The sequence below is a fragment of the Lathamus discolor genome, chromosome 3 (genome assembly GCF_037157495.1).
Source record: "Lathamus discolor isolate bLatDis1 chromosome 3, bLatDis1.hap1, whole genome shotgun sequence".
In the NCBI taxonomy this organism is placed as follows: Eukaryota; Metazoa; Chordata; class Aves; order Psittaciformes; family Psittacidae; genus Lathamus; species Lathamus discolor.
Window position 1 is genome coordinate 149690564 of NC_088886.1, and position 24600 is coordinate 149715163.

The 24600-nt window shown below is 43.4% G+C and overlaps 2 protein-coding genes across 4 annotated transcripts in view; one reads left to right on the plus strand and one right to left on the minus strand.

Moving 5' to 3' along the window:
* DOCK1 (dedicator of cytokinesis 1) overlaps positions 1-24600 on the plus strand; it is a 320534-nt gene that overhangs the window by 94123 nt on the left and 201811 nt on the right. The gene's annotated exons all lie outside the window — the stretch shown is intronic.
* The window catches only part of INSYN2A (inhibitory synaptic factor 2A), a 47565-nt gene continuing 26318 nt past the window's right edge, over positions 3354-24600 (minus strand). For both annotated transcript variants that reach the window (XM_065672476.1, XM_065672477.1), the window contains exons 3-4: positions 14407-14478; positions 3354-6531 (exon numbers count right to left, since the gene is read on the minus strand). In XM_065672476.1, the coding sequence (XP_065528548.1) occupies positions 6348-6531; positions 14407-14478 (256 nt within the window). In that variant the 3' untranslated portion in view covers positions 3354-6347. The remainder of the gene's footprint in view (positions 6532-14406; positions 14479-24600) is intronic.

Sequence of the window (24600 nt, forward strand, 5' to 3'; positions counted from 1 at the left end):
GGTCTTGGAACGGAGGCAGAGGAGGTGGAGTCCTTAAATACGATGTCCTTTCTGTTCACTAACAACAGAAGGAGGGGTTGCTACATGCGCTGGTGTAACAGGGATGTGACGCTGGATTTATGCTTTTAGAAGGATATGCAGTTAGAGGCTGTTAAAGCTACCATAAATAATTCCAAGGACTTTCTCTACATTGTAACATATGGGGAGGGTTCTGTATGGCTGATCCTGAGTGACTGTTACCAGGTCATTTTCCTTTGGAAGAACACTGATGAATGAGTTGAACTAAATCCCTGACCATCAGCATAAGGCTGCGATGGCAGTACCAGCACCACTATTTCAATGTATTTGCTTCCCTGTGTTATGAATGTTCCACCTTAGTCCAGAAAATAAGAAAGGATTTGAGGAAATCTTACTCAAAACTTACCTGACACATATGTCTCGGTCAGAATATGGGAGGCATTGGTATTGGGTAGGACCTTCTAAAGGGTTTTGCTCTTCAGCTTCTTCAAGGCCGTATTTCACATTGGTGGCAAAGTTTCTGTCTGTTAAACCTTTAAATTGCAACTTCTCCGTGTTGAATTGCACGAGGTGCCTTTTCCTGCAGTGTTGAACAGACTGGAAAGATTCTCCAGTAGTGCTTTTTGACTTTGTACACCTTTTCTTTACGTGTTTGCTTCCTTAAATGTGTTTCTAGATAAAAAGCACAAGCTGTTTTTATCATACACCGTCAAAGAGAATTATCTTGAAAGACCAGTTGTAAGAAGCAAATGTAGCCAATAAATAGAGTTTAAGTGGGAGATTAAAACCTGATTTGACCCTGATTTTTGGCAGGAGTTGGTAGCAAGAAGACTGTAAGTGAAGGTCTGTGATAGTGCTCGCTCTCTTCTAGCCTTAAGAACTTATGAAAGATCCAAACCCTCAGTGTCACCAGCGTGTGTATTAATGAAGAATAAGCGCAGTCTGGCCACTTACAGGTCGTTTCAATGAAAGCAGTGAACTTATATCCTTGGGGATTAACATCAGTTTCCCGGGTGCCACATCAAATGAGTCTTTAACATGCAAGAAAAAACCTTGTCACTGTTTTAATACTCATTATTTCTGGCTACTTTTTTCTCTGTAAGTCTCGCACGTGATTTTTTCCTTGATCCATTTACTGGCTGAGTAGAAGGTTCTCTGTGGTGGTGTAGCTAACTAGATGCAGCCTCTGGGTGCTGAGGTGTCTGATGTGAGGCTGGGGGTAGTTGCTGCTCACATCAGTTGGCTGTTGGGCTACTTCTGCACATGCCTGGAACTTGTGGTGCAGCAAGAAGTCACCTATAAGAGGGTCACAAAATGTCTCCTACTGAATGTGTTTAGAATCTTAAAATCCTGGAATGGGTTGGGTTGGAAGGGACCTTAAAGCTCACCCAGCTCCAACCCCTGCCACGGGCAGGGACCCCTTCCACTGGAGCAGCTTGCTCCAAGCCCCTGTGTCCAACCTGGCCTTGAGCACTGCCAGGGATGGGGCAGCCACAGCTTCTCTGGGCACCCTGTGCCAGCGCCTCAGCACCTCACAGGGAAGAGCTTCTGCCTAATGTAATATTACCTGGAAACCCCTAAACTGAGCATAATTCCTTGAATCTTTCTTGAAGGATAATTTCAAACCATCTGTTTCCTTGCCTAGTAACTTCTGCGGAATGCTGTGCTCCGTGAGTCGGCATATTGCCTCCTTCAGTAAATCAGAATTGACCAGCTACGATGGTAGGTCCAAAATGAATCACAGCTGCTCCCTACTTCCTTGTGGCCATCAGCTTGGCATGTTTTTCACTTCCAAAGCCAAGGAAAACAAGCTGGTTGCTGAACTCTTTAATTTCAGGAAGGACATCCAGATGAGGGGTTTGGATCCCTGTGTGTGCCGCTTTTTGGAAGATGCTTCAGTTGGCAGAGCTGTGCAACTCTCTGATCGCTGTCTGTTACACAAACCATCTTGGTTCCTTTATGTGGTGGAACAAATCAAATTCCATTTTGATAATGATAAAACAGTCCAGCTCTCAGATGGAAGAGCAAAGAATGTAGGAAGTGGCCTGACTCCCAGGATCACTCTGTCCCTAATAAAAGCAGCTCTGAAGAGCACGCAGTGGTTTACAGTGAACAAAGTGTGAACACCTCCTGTGATCCGTGATAAAATGTGGTTTTTAGATACTCTCAGGATGTGTGACTCGGAAGCAGTGGTCAGGAGAGGACTTCCTTACTTATTTCCCCTCCTCTACACTTTAAAACAAGGACGTGATGAAACCAAACCAGAAATGCTACTGAAGTCATCAGAGAGAAAGGGGCTTGTGGTGAGTTCTGAGCCTGGAAGATTTAGTGATGCCTCTTGGTGACAGTGAAGGAGAATCTATGTAGGGTGAAGTTTGTATCTGTCAAAGGAGAGAGGAGATGGTGGCAGCACTGGAGAGTGACAAGTGTAAAGCAGAGCAGAGAACAGGGCACTGATGTGGGAAGTGATCAATCAAAGGCAGTGGTGGATTCTCCGTCCCTTGTCATCTTCCTGGCAGGATGCCTTTCTGGAAGGCAGTAAAATACAAGTCTAGGTCTAAGTAAAATATAAGTTATTGATGGTTATTGAAGAGATTTCTGGGGCTGAAGTTATTTAGGAGTTGAAGCTGGATGTAAGCTGTCTTTCTGTGCCTTAAATCTGTGAAGTTTGGGGTCAGTAGGTTCCAAAGTATGGAGGGACCTTCATTTTCTTCCCCAGACCTCTATGGTGTAAAAATGTATAGTTTTAGTGAATTGCATGATTTCTTATCAAAACCATCTGAAATTATGTATTGCAACCTTCATTTCACAAAAGTGGAAGTGGCATTTGAATGATGGCAGTGCTTTTGTTCCATCACTAACACTGAACTCTTCTACTATCACCCACGCAGTGAGTGGGTATGGAGTGTGTCCTACTCATGTTCTTCAGAACAAACTGCATTCACCTCCACAACTGGACAGCAAATTTTTGGCACTCCAATTATTTTTAATAAGAAGTCACAGTTGTATTTTATGGATGCTGAGATCATCCTAAAAACTTGTTCCATGCAGTCTGTTTCTGTCTATGGGAGCAGAATGGTGTCGGTGTAGCAGTCATATTTTTAGTGGCAATCCAGTTAACAAATCCCAGTAGTAACATAGAATCCCTGCTATTTTACAGCTGCAAAAGAAATGGTGCAACCTAACAGCCTGCTTGATTTGAAGGTGTTCATGACAAATGAACCTATTAGATTTTGAAGCAGTGATTAACCTTTAAAACATAAGAGTGTAATTAAAAGGCATCGACGGTGGTTTTGCATCTTAAGCAAGAAAAAGCAAACACTTTGTACCGATGGTAGGATTTTCCAGTTTTAATCATGATTTTGTTTCAGTTTATCCTGATTTTTAAACTATTTTTACAGTGACTTTTTCTGTCTTGAAGAAAACAAGTGCTACCCACAGGAATAGCGTTTCCTAATAGCTCTAAACCCAAGAACGTAACTGCCGCTTCAATGGAAATCATACGGACTCAGAAAATAGCAAGTAATAGAAAATCACTGCAGTATTTATTGACTAAAAATCATTATTAAGCATGAGATGGGAGAGGTGCATATAGCAAATCAGTGTATGGAGCGCATGGCGTTGTCAGTGAACTCGGCAAAGCGGCGTTATGTGCCACGTGGAAGGTAAAGGTGCATTTTCTTTGCTGTAACCTCCTACCTGCACTTTGTAAGGTCTCCTACGTTAGGGTGAGAATAGCTTTGTCAGTCACATGGAACTAAAAGCTCTAAAGAATGAGGGGTTTTCTTTCAGTGTCTATCTAACCTGAGCCGGAGCGATTCTAAATGTAATACGATATGATGCGTTTTCCACACTTGCAAAAAGGTTTTATTACAAATCCCATGGGATGGTAGGACAGGACCCGAGATGTCATTGTTAAAAGCAAGGCTCTAGATGGATGTTGGCTTTCCCAGTCTTAAAAACATGTATAAAACTAAAAATCTGCAACTTGTTAAGAAAATAACCTGCCCATGCAGAGAACACGCTGCAAGAACTTCCACTTTGAGCTCTTGAGATGCTTCACCAGTGACTTCTCCTCTGTCCTTTGAAGGGGTTGCAGAACATTGGTCTCTGTGTGAGTCAGTAACATAAAACCAGTTCAGTTTTGTGTCACACCAGGACATTCAGAACAGGCTTATGGAGAAAAGCTACTGATTCAGTGACACTTATAATCTATAACTGATTGCTATTGAGGGATGCATTGATTTGATGAAAAGAAAACCCAATTTAGGTGTTTTTGCATGGATGAGTTCATGAATTCTTAACACTATGTAAAAATAAGACTGAATACTGTTATAGTTTTATGTCCATATTTGCTATTTCTTTCTGTTTAGGAAAAAATATATTCTTTTTAGGAAATATTTGGGGTTCTAAAACATGTTGGATGAGCTGTTGTGTAAACTCTGAAACATTTCCAGTTATAAACAATATAAAGTACATGAAGCATGTATTTCTTTTCCACATGGAAACAATTGCACTTCCATCCTGGTCCACAGGATCCCCTTCCTAATCCTTCAGCTTTCACAAAAATATGGGGGGATTTTGGTTGCTATGTACAAGAACTTGTAGCCCTCTTGAAGGTTACCTGTGAAGGTGACCTTATTCCATTAAAGCATGCTGAGATTGATTTGGAGCTGGACATAGGCTGCTTCCGCACTTCTCTTCCCATTTTTACTTCCTTCTCTTTGCTTTGGGGGGGGAAAGCAAGTGATATTCCTTAATGGATTTGATGCTGAGCTAAGAGGAGAAATAGTGTGAACCAAAACACCTCCAACGTTTCAGTATGTGCACACTCTTCTGCTCATGATTACTTTTCTTCTACCTATAGACTGAAGAGTTTGTGTCTTAGTGATGCTGCAGGGTATGTGATTTCAAACCAATTCCTAGTAAACCAGTGTGGCACATGACACTGTGACTCAAATGGTCTTAAATCCTTAAAAATACAGGAGATGATTCCCATTCCCTGGCCACTTCGAACATGGGAAATTTTTCCACAAATGGAACTTTTTCCATAATGCCAGATGGAATTCTAATGACAATAGCAAATACTTGGAGGAAAAAGTTGCGGTTTTATAATTCAGAGCAAAACTGAAAGTGTAATTTTCAGGAAAAATCCCCCAAAACGAGGAAAAAAGATGGAATCCCATCTCTTCCCTAAGTGTGTTGGTTAGCAAGTACAGTTAATGGATTGAGAGATAAATTACGATGTGTTGGAAAACCCATCTGAAAAGCTTAGCAAATAAATAGTGTCTAAAATTTACGGCTCCTTCCAAACTGGTTCCAAAGCATGATGCACACTATAAATTCTCTGGTGCCTTCTGCAGTGTTGTAGAGGTTTTCCAAAGGCTGCATTACAAAAAGATATTAAATTAGGGCAAGTGCCAACAACCTGTAGAGCTTTTGGTTGTTCTCTTTGTGGGGTTGGGTTTGTTAATGTGTCAGAAGGTGTCATTTAGACATTTTTGGGTACCAAAAGACTTAGAAGTGAGATCTAGGACAGATGACTGTCCCTTAGCCATGATCCTGTGATGTGGTTAAAGGCTTCTCCTGACCTTGGGAGGTTTCTGGCTGCTCACCCCTTGAAGATGAGCAGCAAACGTGTTTCTCTGGTGATGAGGACAGAGCTAAATAAGAAGTGATGGCGCGCTGTCGAGATGTGGTGCCTTAGTTGAAGTCTACATCGCGTGAAGGCAGATACACACGGAGTCACATCTTAGAGACTAGTCATGGTCTTGGACCACATGAAAAATTGTGCTTTGTCCAGGATAAATGTGCTGAAAACTGCACTCCCCGATCAACATGGATTTGTAAAACTGAAGACCACTGCAAACATAAGGCTTGCCTTTGTTATTTCCTCCCCTTGTTGTTGTTTAAAGACAATAAACCAAACCCCCAAAAGGCTTGAAAACAACAGTGATATTGAGCTGTGTACAGGATGACAGCCTACAATTTACCAGGTTAGAATGTGACGCTTCCAGATCTAAGGAGAAGGGGGGGGGGGGAATAGTTTTACTTTCCACCTTTGTACAAATTTCAATTCAGGTTTTACATCCCACATTGGTGAACTGCAAATCAAAGTTGGCAAGGGGTTCTCTTAACACCTTGCTTCTGGACAGGAGTCTATAGGTACAAAGGCCTTTTTGGTACACAGGGTAAGAACTGGATGTCACCACAACGGTCAGAACCACGTTGGCCAGTAACTGCTCAGTCTACCACGATCCCGTTTATCAAGGATTGATAGAACTCCAAGTGTTTGTCAAAGAAGGCCTTGAACTCCACATGGACTTGGGTTAAAGGAACCAGAGTTTCCATCTTCCATGCTTTTTTGATTCAGTTTTGGATTTTTGCTTGGGAGTGGAGGAGTAGCTCTCCTGAGAATAAGGCAAAGGTGCAACCTGAGTTTCCTCAATAGGATGAAGTTTTCTCAAAACTGGCTGTAGTTTATCTTCTTGCTGTTTAAAATCCAGTTCCACACTGAAAATGGGAAGAGAAAAGCAATTAGTTATTACTTACGAAGACAAAGATTTCAGTTAAACCCACATCTGATGCTTAATTTGTGACATTCAGATGTAAAACAAATGCTTCAATTGGATCTCCACAGTTCTTGCACCGCAAGGGAAAGAGGAAGAGGAAGGTCATAAAAAGGGCATATTTCAAAAGAGAAATAGGAATGGGATAAAGTTTTCCCTCCTGTTTAGGGGGGCCTTGAGGATTATAGTAGATGCGCTGTGAAGTGATTGAAAACTACAAATGCTGCTTCTCCCCTCATTTTTGTGGTGCAATGCTCTTTGAGGGCTCCCAGGCTCGGTTCTCTCCCATCTACAAGACCTGTGAGGATGGGGTGGCAGCCAGGAACCCCAATGCAGACTGCTGAAACAAAAACATCTACTGGTGTACATCCATTTATTTAGCTGACCATATCCTGGAATCCCGGACTGGTTTGGGTTGGAAGGGGCCTTAAAGCTCATCCAGTTCCAACCCCCTGCCACGGGCAGGGACACCTTCCATTAGAGCAGCTTGCTCCAAGCCCCGTCCAACCCTTATTTCAACATTTATGCTACAAATTGTTTCGCATTTACCTTGTAAAACAAAGGAGCCACATTATAAACCTCAGCTAAAGGGTAATGCTGTCCCAAAACCAAATCCTGGCTGCTTAGAAATACCCTGAAACGTCATGAGTTTGGTTGTGCTAAAATGCGGATATCAGTTGATTGCGAATCCCTCACCACATAAATGCTTTCAGTAGTACAATGAATCTCAGCATCAAGTTGACTCTTCCTTAAGAGCTCTCTAAATCTCATGTAAAGTGGCATGTAAATCTGGGCAGAACCTGGCATATATTATAGTAGATTTGTACCAGAGGAGGGCACGAGGATGATCAGAGGACTGGAGCACCTCCCGTATGAAGACAGGCTGAGGAAGTTGGGGCTGTTCAGCCTGGAGAAGAGAAGCTGCATGGGGACCTCAGAGCAGCCTTCCAGTACCTGAAGGGGGCCTATAGGGATGCTGGGGAGGGACTCTTCATCAGGGACTGTAGTGACAGGACAAGGGGTAACGGGTTAAAACTGAAACAGGGGAAGTTTAGATTGGATCTAAGGAGGAAATTCTTTCCTGTGAGGGTGGTGAGGCACTGGAATGGGTTGCCCAGGGAGGTTGTGAGTGCTCCATCCCTGGCAGTGTTCAAGGCCAGGCTGGATGAAGCCTTGTGTGGGATGGTTTAGTGTGAGGTGTCCCTGCCCATGGCAGGGGGGTTGGTGCTGGATGATCTTGAGGTCCTTTCCAACCCTAACTGTTCTATGATTCTAAGTTGAGGGGACAGAAAAAGGCATTTCAGCTCTGGCACCGGCACAGTTCATTTTTACTTCTTTCAGAAGTGATTCTTGCAGGGGAGCTCTCAAGAAGCACTTGATGTAAAAGATGAATTGTTTTTAATGAACCTTGCTGAAGAGAGTGATGTTTTTCATAATCAATTCCTATTTAAGACAGATCTCGAGAGAAAAAACATCTTAGTTCTAGTCCATATGACAGAACCCATGTTATTATCATTCTCTACTGTATAAACCCACTTTCAGCAGTTCAGACTCAGCTATTTACAGCCAAATGAAATATTTTGCTGCTGAAAATGAATGAAAACATTAATTATTTCAGCATTTAGAACTGTAAATTCTGCAGAAGAATTGGTTCTTGTCTATCAAGATGCACTTATCCAGCTTTGTCGTGTACCTGCTCCGTTCAGGCAAGCAGCTTGTTTGCAAACTTAAGTTTCAGTCTTTGTGCTGCAAAAAGAAGCCAAAAACCTCCTTATTTTGTAATTTTCCACATATCTTCCTAAATTATCTATAGCTGGCTTTTTTTTTTTTGGTCTTTATATCAAGCATAGGAAATACTATTAAAGCCAGCCAGTGTTGTGTATTTGTATGACTTCCTTATATCATGTTACTGACCTGCAGAGCTTTCCGCTTCCTGCATTCATGACCTTGATTTTCTCACCTGTCTCAGCTCTGACAGCTCTGTTTTGCTCAGTGCTGGGTTTGCATCCAAAGTCTGTACAGGTTTCCTCTCAAAATGACCTTTTCCTGAAATACTCTCTATGCCATGTGGTTCTCTCCACTCACAAATTTGGTCTGGTTTTGACTCTTCTTTAAGCCTCCCCCGTAATAACTCCATATACTCAGGCATTCACAGCTTCCTTGGGCAACCTGCTCCAGTGCCTCACCACACCACAGTGAAGACTTCCTTATATCCAACCTAAATCTCCCCTGTTTCAGTTTAAACCCATTCTCTCTTGTCCTATCACTACAGTCCCTAATGAAGAGTCCCTCCCCAGCATCCTTGTAGCCCCCTTCAGACACTGGTAGCTCCTCTGAGGTCTCCACGCAGCCTTCTCTTCTCCAGGCTGAACAGCCCCAATGTTCTCAGCCTGTCTTCATACAGGAGGTGCTCCAGTCCCCTGAGCATCCTCATGGCCTCCTCCAGACTTGCTCCAACAGCTCCATGTCCTTATGCTGAGGACACCAGAACTGCACACAGTGCTGCAAGCGGGGTCTCACAAGAACAGAGTAGAGGGGCAATGTGGACGCTCTGGACACCTCGCTCAAGGTATGAATACAAGGTGGCCAACTTCCTCAAGCTGCTTTTCTCTGGCTTATCCCATTTTCTAAATCCTATCGCTGTGGATTAGGGATTGCCGTGGAGGATTTTCTGCTTATGGCTTGGGCAAACTGTCCAAGCTTGTGAAGCTTTGTTTAGGCTGGGGATAGTGGAAAAAGAGAGAAGAGAGGATTATAAGAGTTTGAAACAGGTCTTCCAAAAAGGTCATCTCACTAGTTAAAGCACCTGCTGGATTCCTTGGCTAAGAGGAGGTTTAATTTCTTTATTTTCTTAGGAATATGTGTATTAATTTGCTATATTCAGCGCCAGTTTGGAACACTTGAGCCTGCAGTAGCTGACCTAGCTTATCTGAATGATTTAGAGAATAGATGAGTTTATTTTTTGCACACTGGCAGCAGAGTGAACTTTCCCTAATCCTGTTGCTGTAGAAGGGATTGAAAACAGAGTTTGAGGAGTCATAACCATTTGGGTTGAAGCATATGGACTGTGGGTGGGTATCTAGCAACAAGCTTAGGAATACGGATGGGTTTTCTTCTTCATGCCACAGTCACAAGTTATTAACATGAATCATTTTAAGACTATTAGATGCTAATGAGAGGATATGTTATGTGCAAGATGGACGAATTCGGGTTCAGGACTGGGTTGTTGAGGGCTTTATGCACTTGTCTATTGAAACCTCCAAGGATGGAGCCCTCTGTGTTCTGCCTTAAGGGAAAACCTTTCTCCTCCTGCTTGACCTGGGCCTTTCTCATTTCATTCACACCCCTTCTGTTCACCTTTTTATTACCTAGTTTGTAAGGCTAAGGCCCAAATCCTACAAGCATTTATAGAACAGCCCAACTCTTTGCATGTAAGTCACTGGGTGAACCCGGAATTAAAGAATGTCACAGTGTCTCCTTCTGGGTAACATAAACTGGATGGTATGGCATGTCACAGCTTGGAATAGCAGGATCCAGGTAAGCACTAATCACTCAAAAACTGGCTGACTGTACTTTTGAGGGATCTCATGAATTTCCTATTTCAACCTGCAAATCCCGAAGGCCAGGATCTAAAGCAGCTGGTGTTAGCAAGCCATTAAGATCCATTTTTACTGCTAAGCATCTTAGTCTAGAGATAAGATGAGAGAGAATGTAAATTAATTAGTGTGGGTAGGAAATAAAAAGATGACATTACTATTCTTATCATGTCGGTACCTGATTTTGCTATCTCAGGGACTGATGTCTACTTGTCTTATTGCCATATTTATGCGTGTTAATAATCATCACTATATCTAACCTTTACAAGTGAACTACTTCCACATGGGCTTGTGCTGCCTAATTAACTTGTGATTGTAATCCTGTTCCATTTGCCACTGTTGTATTGAGAGTTACGTGGCAGAGATTCTGATAATATATGTTCTGTTGAGTACTTGGAGTACATCTTCAAGTAACTTCAGTATCGACGACAAAATTGAGCATTGACAACCAGCATAATCCAACATTTCAAAGGAGTAAAAAGCGGCCAAATTAATGATAAGAGAAGAGCTTTGAGTATTTCTCCCCACCAAAACTCCTCCATCCCTGGCAGTGCTCGAGGCCAGGTTGGACACAGGGGCTTGGAGCAAGCTGCTCCAGTGGAAGGGGTCCCTGCCCGTGACAGGGGTTGGAGCTGGATGAGCTTTAAGATCCCTTCCAACACAACCCATCTGTGATTCTATAAATACAGCAGTGTATTATTGATTTGTCTGTTCTCCCTACGCAGAAATTAGCTCATGATTTGGTCTAGTTAAAAGTTCACTTACAAGAGCTAAAATAACCTTGTAAAAGCAATTGAGTACTTGTGATCTTTTTGCCTAAAGAGAAGTCTAGCCTGAATACTTCAAGATGCTCCTTCACGGAAATAACTCATGCTAAAGGCCTAAGAATAATGCACACAATATTAAAAGAGAAGCCCCATTTTTCTCATACAGATTTCTGTTCAAGGATTACAATTCACAGGGGATGATAATTTAAACAGGAGCGGAAAGGGCAGTTCCACTAAAAGATAATTACAGAATAAAACAGGCTGTGAAGACTTTAGTACATGCAGGTTTGGGTGGTTTAGAATTGATTCAGTCTCTGCATAGCAGTGCGATCGCTTCTTAATAGCAGCATTTTGATAGACATCAGTATTTAAGTTGCCTTTGTCCTGGCAATATACTTTAGTAACACTTACATTCTATCTTTAAAAATGGTGAACATACTTTAGTTTGTAATAGATAGATGTGAAAGGTTTTGTCTTTTCTTTGCATATTGTTTGTTCAGTTTGGTAGAAGATGATTTGGAAACCTTGGATTATGAGATACCGATAGTAATAGAATAGATTAACGTCACAGCTCCACATTTGATAAAATGTTTTATTTTTACTACTTTAATCACATTATTTACTAATATTTTAAATACTGTCTAGAAATACTATAAAGAGATGATGTTGAATACTGTTTTCTGACTGTTTGAGACTACTGCTATGTAGTTGGAACTTTATACTCAGGCTTTACAACCTAGTGCGATGCTGTTGCCTGATACAGAAGTTGTTCTGCTGTTTGAGCCAAGAGCTTTGAAGAGGCAGCACCACTGATCGTGTCCCTACCCAAATCCATTGGCTGGTGAAGCCTTCAGGATAATCATGGAATCAGCCAGGTTGGAAAAGCCCTTTAAGCTCATCAAGTCCAACCCTTACCCCAGCACTGCCAAGCCCACCCCTAACCCATGGCACTGAGGCCTCATCTCCACGGTGTGTGAACCCTTGCAGGGCCGGTGCCTGCAGCCCTGCCCTGGGCAGCCTGTTCCAATGCCTGAGCACCCTCTGGGGCAGGAATTGTTCCTCAGCTCCATCTGAACCTGCCCTGGTGCAGCTTGAGGCCGGTTCCTCTTGTCCCATCCCTCATTCCTTGGGAGCAGAGCCCAGCCCCTCCTCGCTCCATCCTCCTGTCAGGCACTTGTAAGGAGCAATAAGGTCCCCCCTGAGCCTCTCTTCTCCATCTGAACCCTCCAGGTCCCTCAGCCATTCCTACCCAGATAGAGCCATTCCCCCTCTAAAGGCCAGGCCTAATTGGGTGTTTAATTGGGAGTGGAAGCAGTGAGTTGCTGTGTGATGCAGTTAATGTGGTATGTCTTGTGTGGTGGAAGATGTCGAGGCCTCCCATGTCTAGGGTTCCTAACAAGTTCTATACCGTACTTTTGATTAGAGAAATAAGTAGAATTGTGAGGGAAATAGGGAACAGGGAAAAAAACCCCACAAGAAACCCACATCTAAAGCAGTTTAAGTTTTGGTACCTTGTCTTTTTAATAATGTTTCATGTTCTATTAGTTTCTTACTTATTAAAAGAACTGAGGTAACCTGGTTTTCCTTTTTCCTGTAATACTAAGAATTGCAATACATTCTTTTCAATATAAAGGCAAAAGAATATAAAAATAAATTTGGAATTTTAGCAGAAAATTTAAGTTTCATATACAAAATAATTGTATTCTCAAAACTATATTCTTAGAATGGTTACTAACAGTATTGGCATTGTGGATACTAAAGATCAGCTAAAACCCCTTTAAAGTACAAGTGGTTTTTGTCTCCTCCTCCACTGTCTATGGCTTTTGTGCTACATATTAATATTCTGCAAAGTCATCTTTAATTACACTGATTGCTTCTGCATTGTAGCTTCTCATCTGTGCTGCGCTTGACATCAGAGGCTGCAGTTGGGGAGTCAGTAGGGCAACTTAATCCCTCCTCTCGGATGCTGCTTCACTGCAGTCTGAAGGTTAGAAACAGCTCTGAATGTTCTGTTGCTAATGCTACTGGGTTCAAAATTGAATCATAATTAAAAAGAAACCAAGTCACTTAGGGAGAAGTTAAGGTTTTCCCTTCAAATCATTGATTTGTCCTGTAAGGGAATTCGTTATCTTTCCCTTAAGTGTCCCCTATCTACTGTATGGGTGAAAGAGCTCAAAGCTGAGGGTCCAGAGCAGGAGCCTGTTGTAAAAGCAGCCAGTGAAACACACATTACGACAAACAGAACAATCTGACGTGGGTATTTACCAACAGCTTCCAAGGCCCAGGGCCCTCAAACGTACTCAGGTTTTCAGCTGCACAGTTTAACCTGAGCTTTAGTATGTGTTCCTAAAAGGCCTTTTGTCCTAGAGAGAAACCACATAGCTCCGTTCAGCATTTGTCATGCAAACCTTTTGCAAAGACGAAGTGTGCATCATTAAATCAAGGTTTAAGAGTAACTTTAGCACCCTTACTAACGGAAGTAGCATAAGTGACTTGAGGAGGAACAGGAACTCCTACAAGGCAGTCTGGTTTAGTGGTAGTTTTATCAGTGAATTTCTCCTTTATCCCTTCTGGCTACTTATCTTGTCTCAGTAATTCAGTTTTGTCATAATGCCCCTGTTTTGCACTCTCTTCTTGCCTGCAGCACATATTCTCCTCATCTGTCAGAAAGCTGAGCTGAGTTTTGCTAAAGCTATCCCTGGAAACCTTGCTTCAGGCAACAGCCCAGCACTGATAGCTCCAGGTCACTGGTGGGACCCAGGAACTAGACCTGCCTGCTGTTTTGTCAGACTATTGATAGGGAAAGCCTTGAAATCTGCATTTCTGGAGTCACTTCATTTGCAGGGAGTATAAAAGGGAGAAACTGGAAGGTTGCTTAACTTTAAATCTTGTTAATGATTAAATCAGATTTAAACCTGATAGAAATCTTTAAGTCTTTTAATCAAGGTTTTTAAACAACTTCCAATTGGATTTTTTTAGCTAATGAAATAAGAACAGTGCAAATGTGCTGTGTTCTACCTTCCCAGGCTGCCCTGAGCAAGAAACCATGCAGCAGTTGCCTCAGAAAAGGGCAGACAGGGTAGGCTTTGGTCTGTGTCTGGTTCTTTTTGCCTGTCCAGTCTCAAAATCACTTCCCAAGTCCAGTCACTCCTGCCTAAAGCATGTGGAGTTGTTGGACAGAACACACTTAAACATATCTAGCAATGGGACAACGAAGCTCAGACCTTGTAACACTTCCCACCCAGGAGCTACAGCAGTTGTACTGACTGTAACTACCTGATCTGAAAGTTTTAGACTTGGAAACAGGCGTCTGTTGACTTTAATTCAGTGGGGTACTTGAATTTATTATGTTCTGTTTGTGTTACTGAAAAACCCAGGCTAAAAACTGATCCTTCATTAGTGAATAAAACATTACTTTCACACAGGAAAAGTGGGAATAGGAGGATTTTAACCTACCTATAGATAATGCATGCACTGTTCCTGCATGTGTCGCAATTAGCTGTGTCTTGACCAGTCCGATACGAAAGCCTACAAAGACAAGAACATGAGGTCATTAAAGAGGAATTTGGTTTAACATGGTTTTACCTTCTATGATTCTTTCCTAGAAATCAGGGGGTCTTTTTGGTTTGAACTTAAAATATTGAATGCAAAAATGGAGCCATTAGGAAACCAGGGTCAATATGCGGTGTATTCCGGTTCCCTGAGCAATGGGAGGATGAAGTAATTGGGAAAATGAGCCTTTGATGATTGCAAGGAGAAAATAAAGCATTTAGTTTACAAGGTATAACAGAAATAAAAGGGAAAACAACAAAGGAACCAAGTGATGTGAAGCTCTTCTTACATAAAGCTGCTGTGAACCAAGGTGATGAACCATCCCTGTAAACAGGCTGGTTTGTTTTCTCTACTTTCTCAAATCCCTGAGGCTTTTCCCAGTTACTGGTGGATGTATAGAACATAATACTGAAAAATGGCACCCATTTCAGTGCTTCAGCAATGAGGTATGAAGATGTGTTGTAGGGATGTTTATGTCTTAAAAGGAAGAAAGTACCATTTAAATCACACTTTCTGCACTCACGTAGCCTTCGGCTGTTCTTTGATACGCTTTGGTTTGTAGTTTGTTAAAGCAGTGTCTTAATTCCCTTATGTGTTGTCTCTGAGTTGGTCAATTTGAATTAAAAGGGTTTTTAAGGCATGCAAGTACTTTTTTGTGCATAGGTATTTCAGCAAAATAAATCATCAAATCCCAGCCTGGTTTGGGTTGGAAGGGACCTTAAAGCTCATCCAGCTCCAGCCCCTGCCACGGGCAGGGACCCCTTCCACTGGAGCAGCTTGCTCCAAGCCCCTGTGTCCAGCCTGGCCTTGAGCACTGCCAGGGATGGGGCAGCCACAGCTTCTCTGGGCACCCTGTGCCAGCGCCTCAGCACCCTCACAGGGAAGAGCTTCTGCCTAAGAGCTCAGCTCAGTCTCCCCTCGGGCAGGTTCAAGCCATTCCCCTTGGCCTGTCCCTACAGCCCTTGTCCCAAGCCCCTCTCCATGTTTCCTGCAGCCCATTTAGGCACTGGAGCTGCTCTAAGGTCTCTTATGCTCTCAGAGGGGTGAAGCAGTATCTGTTTTTCATTACCTTTTAAAGTCTTTCAGAAGCTGACATTCAGATTGTCCCCACTCTTTTAAACTTGGCCTTGCTAAATACTTTTTCCAAGCTATTGATGAAATACTAAGGACTCTTCCTAAGGCTGAAGTTTATAACATCTAAAGTTTACAGATCAGTTGATGAAGGCCTTTATTTACTGAGCACAGAAAGGATAGTCAATAATTGCTGTCAGAGGAGCACAGTTGGTCAAGTGCTTCTCTACAGGTAAAAGCATAAACCCACCATGCTGGGTACCAAGTTAAGTTGGGACATTTGAATTCATCTGCGTACCCCTACAAACCACCATTCAAATTGGTTAGTTCTCTGGCTTGTAGAATAATAACCTTCTCTTCTCTTCCCCTTTCTCCTGTTTGTACATGGTGCCGCAGGGTTTATGTACTCACATTTGGCTGCCCCTTCACTGCTTAAGGGTTTTAATAAAGGTCCTTTCCAACCCAAACCATTCTATGATACCATGCTACACAGAAGCATGTGTCATCACTGCTTTAGTTACTATGAGGCTCTACCAAGCAGATCCCACCAGCACCGTGTCCATCTTATAAAAATAGCATTTTAGTTGGGATAAATTTCCCCAGTACTGGTTGGTACTTGGCAAAAGCCATGCTCTGTTTGGTGTTTATGTGGATGTACTGGTTCGGTCATAAACTATAGTCCTGCTTCTGTAATTTACAGTGGTTTTAATATCATATTAACAATAAGGCATTGAATAAACGTAGGTACTTGGGTATCTTCCTAAAGCTCAAGTTTTCCGTATTGTATTTATATTTCTAAAGCATGATGATCTTCAAGTGCACAATAATTCCTGACATTCAAGTACTTAAAACCTTATTTCCTACTTTATGGTACAAGGCCAACTCATTCAGCTGACAAAAATGGTCCTTTGATACAAATATTTAATAACTATATGATTTTTAGATGATCAGCTTGAAATCCTGGTTTCTCAACTGACCACTTGGTTTTAGCACCGCTGTCATTGACAAGCTTTACTGTTAGCTGTGATACAGCTAGATTTTTCCTAGTTGTATGTCATTCACAATGAACTTAAAAGCATCATTTTCCTTATTGAATATTCGTAGCTCTTCAGGGATTATTTTCTTTTCAAGCCACAGATTTAGCAGTGTTGCCTTCTCTGAACCATCCTATCAGTCAGACCTCTTTGTAAGGCCCAAGAACGCTGCATGGTGTCACAGCGTTTGGTTTCCATGCGGCGCTTTGATAGCTCTTAGCCGGGGCTGCGTATGCGAGTGTTAGATCAGTATAAATTCAATTATTCCTATACAAATTAAGCTCTTCAGGGAAGAATTCTGTTGTTGACACCCCAGGGCTTTGGACTCTCACTTGCTTGTTTTCACATCTGCATAAGCACATGCACAGAATTTATCTACTGCGTGCCAACAAGGATTTCACTATTGGCGTAACGTTCCCATATACATCTTGGGCAGTGAGGTTGATTTGCAACACAGGCTTACTGAAAAACAGAGCCTCCTACCAGTGTTAACTGCTACAATCAGTTTGTGAGCACAGTCTGGGTATCAGTTCAGGAGAGCAGAGTTCTGGGTGGTTATTCTTCCCTTGTGAGGTGGGGTATTTTGAATAAGCTACTTTTCTCCTCCCCTTTAAAATGGTTTTAAGGGTATTCCAGTGCAGAAGAGCTCAGGTTAGAGGCCAGTAACTTTATTCTTCATTGCTAAACCAGTTGTTACTTTCAGTAAGCACAAAACCTGTAAATTGGGATGTTTTTCACCAAAGACTCCTACAGCTTTGTTTTTCATTACCTTTGTTTGGGATGGTTTAGTGTGAGATGTCCCTGTCCATGGCAGGGGGGTTGGAACTGGATGATCTTAAGGTCCTTTCCAACCCGAACTATTCTGTGATTCTACGATTCTTTTTAGGGAAGTTAAAGTTGGGTTTGATCTGGTTCAGATCCAAACTGGAGTATTTCACTTTGTACTGAGATGCCTGGGAGCCAGGAGTAACCCCCCCTGCCCAAGCTGTGAATCCCGTGGGCAATGTATTTCACGTAAAAATCACCTCAGCATTAAGCTTTGCAGCTCATTTTACCAATCTTAATATCCTGATTTTGGGAATGCCTCAGTGGTTTTAGTAGTATTACATGTTATAATCTGCTTCAGGCGCTCCCTTTTATCCTCCGTTCTTTCTGAAGTTTGAACCTAATCATAGAATAGTTAGGGTTGGAAAGGACCTCAAGATCATCCAGTTCCAACCCCCCTGCCATGGGCAGGGACACCTCACACTAAACCATCCCACACAAGGCTTCATCCAACCTGGCCTTGAACACTGCCAGGGATGGAGCATTCACAACCTCCCTGGGCAACCCATTCCAGTGCCTCACCACCCTAACAGGAAAGTGCTCCCAAGGCAGACTGAAACCCATCACCTTTGAAGTGAAATGGGGATGCAGTTACGTTTTGGGTACTCAGGTGTGACCAAAAAAGGTGAATGTTGAAGGAGAGGTGGTAGATTTTGCCCTTCTGGTTGTCATCTCTGTCTCCTGGCTTCCTTCTGGCTCCCCTCGCATGGTGTGGTCTTTGGGTGCTCCTAAGGGCTCTTCAACCCAGAGGTTTGCGTGTTTGTGCTGCAGTGCAGACAGCTCGCATCAGGTCTCCTAACACGTGCAGGGTTTGGAATGCACAAAAATAGCCTTTTTTGCCCTTGTCTCTGTAAAACTGACAGGCAAGCAGTGGCGTACCAGGAGCAGGAAAGACGTCTTGAGCTTGAAAGGGGAGAGTGCAAAGTCCTGTCTTGTACAGTGCACATCTATTGGTATGAAGATGTGAGGTGCAATCTGAAGGCAGTGGAAGGTGTCCCTGCCCATGGCAGGGGGTTGGAACTGGATAAGCTTTAAGGTCCCTTCAGCTCAAAGCAGTATGGGATTCTTCGAAGACCCAACCAAATCTAACCTCTTCGCCCACCAACCAGCAATTCCTTATTCTTTTCTTGGTGATCTTAATACAACAGATGTTTTAGTTCTTACTAGGAAAAATATTTCTCTCATGGTTGCTGAAGGAAATCTTTTGGTTTAAGGAGTTCTGCTTTCTGGGGAGAACCTTTGCTACCTTTGTCCTGGGTTCAGCAGTAGCAGTCATTTTTCTCCTTCTTAGTAGCTAGTGCAGTGCTGTGTTTTGATCTTTTGGCCTGGGAACAGCGCTGATAACGCCGATGTTTTCAGTTGCTGCTCAAATGTTTGGTCTGACCAAGGACTTTGTGAGCCTCATGCTCTGCCAGGGAGGAGGGGAGGCCGGGAGGAAGCAGAGACAGGACCCCTGACCCAAACTGACCAAAGAGGTATCCATACCACAGCACGGCATGGCCGGGATGTAACTGGGAGTTACCCCGGAAGGGCTGGGACTGCAGGGTTGGAGGAGGTATCGGTTGGTGCTCGGCTGAGGGGAGTGGGGCGAGTTATCTGTTGGCTGGTGCTGAGGTGTTGTATTCTTTCTTCTTATTCCCTTTAGCATTATTATCATTGGTGGTAGCAGCAGTGATCTGTGTTATACCTTAGTTACTGAACTGTTCTTATCTCAACCCGTGGGAGTTGCATTCTTTTCGATTCTCCTCTCCGTCCCTCCAGGAGCAGGGGGAGGGCAAGAAGGGGGGGAGTGAGTGAACGAGGTTTGTGGTTGGGTTTAAACCATGACAACCTTACGATTTGTTTCTGTTACCCCCAAAATGATGAAGAAGATAGAGCTGAGTGTGATATATATGTGTTTATATGTATACATACATATACACACACACACGTATGGGGGGGCTAATCCTGTCAGTATAGGAAGTCAGCACAGCACTATTCATTCCTAGTTTGATGGCGTGCGTGCTGATCTGCAAGGAAGGAACTGAATGCATGTATTTGTTTAATGAGCATCCCTGGTATTCATAATATTACTGTATTTTATACTACTTAATATGTCTTGATGTACACTAAAAGCAGTCATTACTCCAATAGCTTCATTCTTTGATACCTTACATCTTATATCTTCATCTTTCATATGGGTGCACACAGATGGACATGCTTAACCTCATGTGGGATGTGGTGCTGTGTGGTCAGGTGCTGGAGAAGGCTGCATCTGGGTTAGTTGTGTTGCTGTGGCTGCATCCACCTGGCTGAGTCACCTTGGCAGTGATACCTCGCCTCCGTACTCAGTTTTCCACACCTGCTTGTGTTCTCCATTACGTATTATTTGCAGGAGGCTTTCATTTCTTGCATTTCTTTCAGCATTCTTGGCACATCCTGAGCTTAACCCCAATTAACACCTCCAAGTATTAAAATATTATAATGAAGAGCCACCGTTTTGCTGACACGGACTGGCAACGACTAATAATAGGCTGCAATTTTCAGGCAGCCTGAGGGAATGACACCCTCAGAACCCCTGTAAAATGCAGAATTCCTGAACCTGCTTGAGGCTCTTCTTGAAAATACCAACTGGAACATCCAAATCTTGGCATTTGAGTAGGTTTTTTGGCTTGTACAAATTGGAGACCCCATTTTGCTGAGAGGGGGGAAAAGCTCAGATCTGGATATGCTGTTTTTTCCCTAGTTTTCAGTTGGTGGCTAGGGAAGAGGCACTAACTCAAGTATCCTGAACATAGAATCCTGGAATTGTTTGTGTTGGAAGGGACCTTAAAGCTCATCCAGTTCCAACCCCTGCCACGAGCAGGGACCCCTTCCACTGAGAGCAGCTTGCTCCAACCCCATCCAGCCTGGCCTTGAGCACTGCCAGGGATTACAAAGCAATTTGGAAGGATAGATCTGTTCCATCTGGATGTCTTCCCCTATCTGCTGGGATGCAGGGAGTACTTCATACTGAGTGACTTAATGGCATGGTTTTACACAAGTGGCTTTGCTTCAGAGCACCTTTATGCACTGATGGGTGTGCTCTTTAGAGGATACTGATGTTCATCACGCTTTTGATGTATTACCGCCAACAAGAGGATAAACAGACTTCAAGAGTCTTCTTTTTATTGGTGTTTGTGTTAAAATACAGTGAAACAAGTTATCTTAAGCAGGCAGTGGGCCTTTGAAGTGGTTTTCAAGTGACAGTTCTGGCCATGTTGAATAGCTGAGGAAGCGTAGGCCGTGGTTCTCCCTAAATCTTTCTATAGATGGGTATTGTGTTTCCTTGCATGGCCTGCTCCTGCTGGGCCATGCTAAACACACTAATGTTATCTGTCTGTACAGAGTCATGGCTCTAGCACAAAGAGTCTGGTGGAAACCTCTAAACCCCGTTGTTTTCTACTCTAAAGTATTACTAATAACTATGCGTCAAGGGAAAATTGTCCATACTATCAACATAATTTGTCTTTTGGAAGAGTAAGATGACTGCACTATGTCATGTGTGTCTCAGCTGTCCTTTTGACTTGAATCATGTTTTACCTATGTAAACTGCAGGGATGTCACTTGTATATGTTTTGTAGGTTAAAATCAGCTTAGCCATATAGGTTTAGTCTACTCTAAGAAAGATCTGCTATTCTAGCTCAGTGGAAAGCCCCATGTAAACCCATTTGTATCAGCAAAATCATGTTCCTGCTGGATGAATATCTGCCTCTTAGGTGCAGGTGAGTATCTATTCCCTTAAGAACTTACATTCTACCATCAAACCAGCAGGTATGTGCACGTATAAACATCTCAAGTCAGTGTTTGGCTCGTACAAAGGTCTTCTGCAAAATCACTTGCCCAGCTGAACACTGCTTTAGCCCTCTTCCTCCTGGGTTTTCATTACATGCCTACATTACAGTTAGCAGTTTTGACTTGTAGATGATAGCAGTACAGCCTCATAAAGCTCAAGAGTCAGCAGTATTGTGCTTTGAGCAATCATCTTGGGGCTTTTTTGTTTGACGTCTACAGCTGATGCAAACATTGAATTGTTTCATCCTTTTCACAGGTGTGTTGGGGTTTCCTGTTGGTTTCTCTGCCTTTTTGTTTTTTCCCTGCCTTTCACCTGGAGATGTTTTCTGTCTTCTGTTGTTTGTTGGCATTGCTCTTTTGCTTCACCATTACCAGCCCTGGGAGCATCCTTGGTGTGTCTCCCACTAAACACAGAATCAGCAAATCAGCTAAGTTGAAAAAGACCTTTAAGATCATCACGTCCAAGCTCTACCCCAGCACTGCCAAGGCCACCACTAACCCATGTCATTAAGGGCCTCATCTACATGTTTTTTGAACACAGACTTGTGTTTGAGAGGATCTGCTCCCCTTTATGTGACAAAGTGTGGGTTAACTCCACCAGCAGTGTGGATAGTCTTACATTGCTCAGAGCAGCTACAGAAATAGGTGCTTCAGTGTGTCCTGCATCAGGTTGGGTTGAGCTGACTTATATGTGCAATAGATTGGTTGTGTTATAATTGAGAGTGGAAGCCGGCTCTTTGACACTGCTCCGTAGTTCCTGCAGAGACCCGAGATGGGCTTCAGCTCTCATACCTCCAGCTCCACACAGTTGGAAGCTGCTGCCCGAATTTCCTAGCAAAGTCTCACAGACCTGTAGTCAGGATTTGCTGTCATTGCAAGGGCTTGTAGGGACAGGCCAAGGGGAATGGCTTGAGCCTGCCCGAGGGGAGACTGGGATGAGCTCTTAGGCAGAAGCTCTTCCCTGTGAGGGTGCTGAGGCGCTGGCACAGGGTGCCCAGAGAAGCTGTGGCTGCCCCATCCCTGGCAGTGCTCAAGGCCAGGTTGGACACAGGGGCTTGGAGCAAGCTGCTCCAGTGGAAGGGGTCCCTGCCCATGGCAGGGGCTGGAGCTGGAGGAGCTTTAAGGTCCCTTCCAACCCAAACCAGGCTGGGATTCTATGTTTAAACACACACCAAAATAAGGCAAAAGAAACGCTGCACAAATCCACTGCCTCATTTTTTGAAAGTCTTCTTTTAACTGATGGCAGAGGATGAAAGCAGAAATTTTCTGATGCTCTAAAATAATACCAGAATCTTTTTTCCACTTTTATTCCCCCCTTATCTGTCTCGTTATTCCAGGGCTGATATTATTCATTGGGTTTCTGAAAATACTTTGAAATGTACAGGAGCTCAGTGGTGAGGTTTTTCAGCCTGTTTCCAAGACAGTACTTTGTTGTCTCGTACTGAATCCTGACAGTTGGAAGCAGATGACTAATTCTCTTTTTGAGGTATTTGCACTGTGGGTGGATGCCATGGCTCCCAAGATACCAATTGAAGCGCTTTCACCCCATAAATACGTTTTATATTAGACTCGGGTTAGTTGGGGAGTGAAGTGATTACAAAAGCCCACAATGACCCCCATATTTTAATAGGGGTGTCTAGTGATTGGACAGAAAACCCCCCACTGAGAATGGAGAGAATTAAAATGCATTTCAAGGGACATCACAAAGCCTCACAGGAATTAGGTGCGCACAGGGTCTAGCATCTCTCTTGAATGTTTGTGCCTCTGTTGTCTCATCAGAGAAGTCAGGAGGAGAATTAAAATGTCAAAGCTTTGTGTTATGGATAATTCAGGGAAGTTATTTGCTCTGCATGAATAGCATCTGTATTCCTGGCGTGTAGTTCTGAGGCCAGACGCTGCCAGCAGTTATCAGGGAGCACACTCGGGTGGTTACGCTCGGATGAGGTCTGTCTCTTTACCCCTCACACTCCCAATCTCTTTGCTGTGGTTTACTCCTGACCTCAGAGCATCATTACTTGGATGCCCCGAGACTCCTGAACCCACAGCGCATCATCATGTCTCTCGTGCCCATCGTTTAACTGCAGCTTCAGAGCGTGTCAACCTTCCTCTTCCACCTCCAAATCCACCGCATTTTATAATGAATTCCTTCTGCATGTGATTTTGGGGACCGGCTCCCTGGTGCTCCTGCCTAGAGCTGAATGGATTCTCAGCTACAGGGAGATTATCCAGCTCTTGCTCTGTGGTAATAGACCTTCATCAGCCACAGCACTGAGATTCATAGCAGCACGGTTCTAATGCAGATGAAACCCTCTCAACCCATCAGAGCAAAGGGTGTTTCATAGGTATAAACTAATAGCGTTTCTATGGGTAATAGCTGTATTAAAATAAACACTTTGGATTTTGCTTGACTTAGACTTTCAAATTAAGAAGGCTGCTCACAGGTATTGTTCCTGTAAAAGAGGGAAGATGGGAGAAATGAGGAGTCTGTGGTGGTTTTTGATCATTTCCAAGTGATAGAGATTTCAGTGCAAGCTCAAATAGAACTATGCATTGCATAGAATCCTATGGCATGGTACAGAGAGCTTCATTCCCCAGGAGGACAGGAAATCCCACAGAATCATAGAATAGGAGGGACTGAAAAATAGGCTTGTCAAGGGATGAATAACAGTAAAATACAGATCAAGCAGGGTCACAGTAGATGCTTAACATGGTCACCCAGCCCAAGCGTGGCTTCCTCACTGTAGGATGTTGTCACCAGAAAACCAGACATGTAGAATCACAGAATCCCAGCCTGGTTTGGGTTGGAAGGGACCTTAAAGCTCATCCAGCTCCAACCCCTGCCACGGGCAGGGACCCCTTCCACTGGAGCAGCTTGCTCCAAGCCCCTGTGTCCAACCTGGCCTTGAGCACTGCCAGGGATGGGGCAGCCACAGCTTCCCTGGGCACCCTGTGCCAGCGCCTCAGCACCCTCATAGGGAAGAGCTTCTGCCTAAGAGCTCATCTCAGTCTGTCCTCTACATCAGTAAGCCTATACCAGCTTCGAGTGACAACTACATCAGCCATACTATATGCAAACCAAAGAACTTGGTTAAAATTGCAATATTGCACAGTAGCATAGCATTAGGACCATGGTGTATGAGTTGCTGACCACTGATATAGCCGATTCTGTGGTACTTGCAGGAAGGATGAGGAACTGTATGGCGAATAAAAAACATTAGGAAGGACCATGGAAGTGCTGAACTCTTTCTGTCACAGCTTGAATAACTCTTTGCAGGTCTCAGTACTTCCTGTTCTCTTATTTCCTTAAGTAATGGTAGCTTTTACTCTAGGAGGGTGTGTAGAGCCTCACTTGCTT